Below are 5,032 nucleotides of genomic sequence, written 5' to 3' on the forward strand. Positions count from 1 at the left end.
CAACACTAGGGGACTATTGTTAATACAGCATCGAGAGGATTCACAACATGCCATATTTTGCCTTCAGCTCCTCCACAAAATTAATGTAGGCAGTCATCGCTTCGTCTTTGGACAGACCTGGAAAACACAAAACACTGGTTAGGAGGAATAGAAGAAGCAATCTTCATGTTTTAAATCAGACCCTCTTCTCTCTGTCAACAGTGATCTGATTCAGATGTAGCCTTCTTTATCGTCTATGCTCTGAAGAAGAATATTTGAGAAACCTGTCAGCTATGTCATGTATCTAATAAACTTGTGATTTACTGTAGTTCTCTGCTCAAGTCTTTTGGGATACAGTTATTTTTCTGTCTGCAAAACAGCTTGACAGCTCATGAACAAAACAATTTTTTTTTAAACTAATCTGGAACTGTAAATATTGACTTGTAGAATACACTTTAGACTGAATCAAATGTATTTGACTGTATGTGTATTGGGCTTGTACATAATTTCAATTCTAATCCTAATTCCTAACTGTAGAACTCCATCTCTTTCAGGGAAGTCCACAAAACGGCTGTAGAAATGGCTGATAAAGCTGTATCCCAACCAAGTGGCATGAACCATATTGTCCACTCGTTTTATCAACCAACCTTTCTTTTCGTTCCAGGCATCCCATTTTGCACGGCCGGCAAAGTCCAGGAATCCTGGACGATCTGTGGAAAAAACATTAAAGTTTTGGCTAACATATTTTTGATCTAGTGTGAGTGAGAATGAGCAACACACATTGCACTCGCTGACCTGTCGCTCTCTGATATGTCATATACTGTATCTCTAGAAAGTACATATAATACATATACATATAATTCTGAGGGTCCTTGACATGAAAAAGTTTGAGAACCACTGATTATAGAAACATGAGTTTTTCAAAAAACCTTAGAAGAAATGTAGAAGACATTTATAGAATCGGGACAATATATTCAAATACTTTGAATCGAATACTATTACTACTATTAATACTATTTTCACTGAAGGGATTTGATGTAGGGGAAGGGGACCCAGTATAGACCCCTGGAGGTCTTACGTGCTCAAGTAAATGAAAGATTCAGCAGATATGTCTCTGTCGGGCAGAAATCTCATATGTAAAAAAAAAAAGAAAGTAGCAGATCGACAAGCTCAAAATCCGTCACTTGAGATGGGGTTTCAAGTTGCAGATCTGCTACTTTTGATGCTTGTGTGTGACTGTGTTTGACGCTGTAGTATGATCACGTAGGGCATTTGTTTACGAGAAAAACACAAAAAGTTAGAATATGGAGATCGATGGAGGTTTCTGACCGACAGCAATGATATATCAAGTCGATATGGAACCATTTGTATAAAGTAACTAAGTTCATTTACTCAAGTACTGTACTATTTGTTTTACTTTATTTATGTCCAATTTTCTGTACTTTTACTTCTACCCCACTACATTTCAGAGACAAATATTATACTTCTAGTCCACTACAACTATTTGAAAACTTTAGTTATCAGTTAATTTGTAGACTCTACAACAATTATTTGAAAATTTCCGTTACCACTTACTTTGTAGATTTTTATTTTTATTACAAAACTTCAACCATATATGCATTTCGGCCATTTGAAAATAGCCAATCAACAAGCTTGTAGATCTGCCATTTTCAAAAGATTTTAATACATTTTATACTTTTGAAAACTTGTGAAACAGGACATTCTGCATAAGTCAATAATGTTGTACTTTTGCTCAAGTCAATTTTGAATTCCGGACTTTTACTTGTAACAGAGTATTTCTACATTGCAGTATTGATATTAGTACTCTTCCCACCACTGTGTAGAACAACTCACCATGGCTTACATCCCCAACGGTGGTCTGCTTGTACAGGCCGTAGAGAGTCGACAGCTCAGCATTGTTCGGTTTCGTCTTCAGTTTGGTCGCTTCATCTGCGGCTTTCTCAAAGCTGGCCTGCTAAGATCACAATCACACACATAGAAGAAAACACACAATGTGTCACCTCTTTTAGGTAATGTGCCCTTCTGTCTGCTCGTAACGCAAGATGGACACGATTAACTGTAGCTGCGCAGCTCAGAGTCAGAGAACCTGTCAGGTAGGAAAAGTAGGATTATAAGTAAGGCTACTATGATGGAAGGATTTCAAATACCTCCTCTCCTGTGAAACATAATGCTCATGCTAGTGCTGAAACTAGCACAAAGTTATTTGTAATGTTATATAAACTAGTCCTGTGCCCGGGGGGATATGCACACCCACAGTATATGAATGATTGAATGTAGGTTTCTCAGAAGTAATGTTGGAGAACCCAGACCGGTGCCCGTAAGGCAGAACAGTCACCATTGATGTTCAAGTTGTGCAATACCCGTTGTATCAGTCTGTGATTTCAGTACTATGAGTATGACGTCAGCATGCAGGCTGTTACCATGGTGGCGACACTGTTTATTATTATTCAGCATGCAGACAGTGGACACCATCTCCAAATTTGGGCATTGTTTCAGCATGTGGCTGTTACCATGGTGGCGACACTGTTTATTATCAGTGATGTCAGCATACAGACAGACAGTGGACATCATCTCCAAATTTGGGCATTGTTTCAGCATGTGGCTGTTACCATGGTGACAACACTTTAGTATCAGTGATGTCAGCATGCAGACAGAAGTTCTGTAAATTAATAGTTAGATTAGATTATTTCTTCAATAAATCAGTGAGAACATTTTCAAATTCCTTTTTCATAATTGACTAAATAGTGAGGTTAAGTTCATAAGTCCTAGAATATAAGAGACAGCTTCATGATAACCTGCTGAAGAGATGGGAGAGGAACAATAGCCCGAGATGCAACCATGAACAACAGGTGTGGTATCACAATCAGTTTGACTCATGCCAGGTGTGACTGCTTACTTAAACCTGACAACAAAATATTATACGTAAGAATCAGGTTCTGCCAATAGTACCAATACCATTTAAAACGGATGCATAGTTCTGTACCATTTAGAGCAGTGTTTCTCAAACTTTTACATTTCAAGGTCTCCCCTTAACTGACACAGTGTACAAATGGAACCAAATGGACCCGTTAGCGTTCATTTGGTTCCATTTGTACACTGTCAGAGTTACAGACTTACATGGGTCAATTTAGACCTCCCCTAAAGGAACCCACAGAGTCCCTGGAATCCACTTTGAGAACCACTGATTTAGAGATGGTTGCAGTAAAATATGGGCCTGAAATGGTACATTTTGACACTTTAACTGATCATTTTCAGCTTCAGTGTATTGTATGTGTTTTCAGTTTGTGTAACAAAACGACACAGCGCAGTGCATACCCACATCACATTTAACATCACTGACACACATGTGTAAAGTAATTCTTGTTCCTCAAAAAACACATAAAAACACTTAATTGTTGTATTGCTTAACATCTTAGAATCTACAGACATGGAACAGTTGCTTTAAACCAGGGGTCTTCAACTTCAGGCCAAGGACCCCTTAATTGAGAGAGAGATGAAGCAGGGACCCCCACAACCTGTTCATAGATTCCATATAGTTTCATTGTTTGACAGCACAATCATCAGTGTATTTTGGATTCATGTCAATTTGTGTTCAGCTATCTAACCACTTGAACTGTCAATACTTAATAAACTTTCACTCTGTACTTAGTCTGCTCTTTTCCCCCTCTACACCAAACCTCTTTGCCAAAAATAGCCGATCTACAAGCTCACAACGCCTCGGAGCGAGAGGCGTTGTGAGCTTGTAGATCGGCTATTTTTGGCTAAAGTTCTCCCAATATGGACACAAGGGTTCAAGTGGTTAAATGAATAAAGAGAAAAAAACGTTCTATCACTCAAAGATTTGGAGGCCCCCCTGTTCAAGACCCCTACTTTAAACCCATAATATTCTAAAACATTTGAACAAATAGTCAACTCATAGAAGCCAAGACATTACTTACAGACATGTTGCTAGAAAGACGGGCACACCTTGCAGTACTGTGTCCCAGACCTCCCCAGGTAGGCTGTCCAACCAGTCCTGCAGCTGCAAGACGTTGGTCCTGGCTGCGCCCCTATTGGCTGGATTAAGCAGGAGGAGGAGTCAACAGACAGGTCAGACTGTGAGTTGTGCAACTCACCATTCCTCATTTGGGTCTGGTACCACTTTTGAATGTTGAGTGCAGTGTTGTCAGGAGAGCAACCGCCACACACCAGATATGGTCAATTTCATCAAGAGCTAGAAAGTTGGTCTTCTCTACAGCAGTTGGTCTCAAATGTTTTATTTCAGGGACCCCCACAGACCAATGTCCATGTCCATGTGGACCCCCTCAAGAAACCATGAGCAGATCACATTGAGGCCTTTTCCACCGGCAAAGAACAGTTTCGGGTTCTTTCTCCCGCCTATGGGACGGCAACTTTCTTGGAACCTTGGTTCGTTATTGCGAACCGGCCGCAAACCAACTTTTGCGGTTAAGAACCAACTCGGTTCTCGGTGGAAAAGCTCACCTCTGGTTCATCCCATAGGCGGGAGAAAGGCCGGTGGAAAAGGCCCCAATGAGAACCACTGCCCTATATCAGTGGTTCTCACACCTTTTTGTACCAAGGACTGCCGATGAATGTCTTTGGCTGCAGACCCCCATCTGAAAATGTTTTGTGCCAGGGACTCCCAGAAGGGAATATTTATGTAAAATCTTTCCGCTCACAGCACTGTGAGCTTGTAGATCTGCTGTTTTTTGAATGGCCAATGTATACATGGATGAAGTGGTTAAAATGATGGTGAGGCTCCAGTAACAAACGTTGACCCCACTTTGAGAATACATTTGCATCTATTCCACACAGCATACAGCCATAGAACATACAATGGATTTAGGTGGATGGATTAATCTTGGCGGTATTCTAATCTGTAGCACTATGTGTACTCACCCTACGATTAATTGCTGCAGTCTTGGGTCAGCTCTTGTCATCTGGCCTGGGTGTCATATTCATTTGAAAGTTCTGGTAGTTCTGGTATACATTTGCCGTGTCTTGCATTCAGTGGTGTAAAGTAACTACTCAA

General features: G+C 40.4%; 1 protein-coding gene across 1 annotated transcript; it reads right to left on the minus strand.

Annotated features, from left to right (window-relative positions):
- On the minus strand, nt 1–4,039 carry LOC308280592 (acyl-CoA-binding protein-like). Its single transcript, XM_080720922.1, has 4 exons — nt 3,939–4,039; nt 1,834–1,954; nt 627–689; nt 1–117 (listed from the first exon to the last, which is right to left on the minus strand). The coding sequence occupies exons 1-4, from the start codon at nt 3,942–3,944 to the stop codon at nt 41–43; spliced, it is 267 nt and encodes an 88-aa protein (XP_080577048.1). The 5' UTR covers nt 3,945–4,039; the 3' UTR covers nt 1–40.
- Between the last annotated feature and the right edge of the window lie 993 nt (nt 4,040–5,032).

This window comes from Nannobrachium achirus, assembly GCF_963921795.1.
Source record: "Nannobrachium achirus genome assembly, chromosome: 24".
NCBI lineage: Eukaryota > Metazoa > Chordata > Actinopteri > Myctophiformes > Myctophidae > Nannobrachium > Nannobrachium achirus.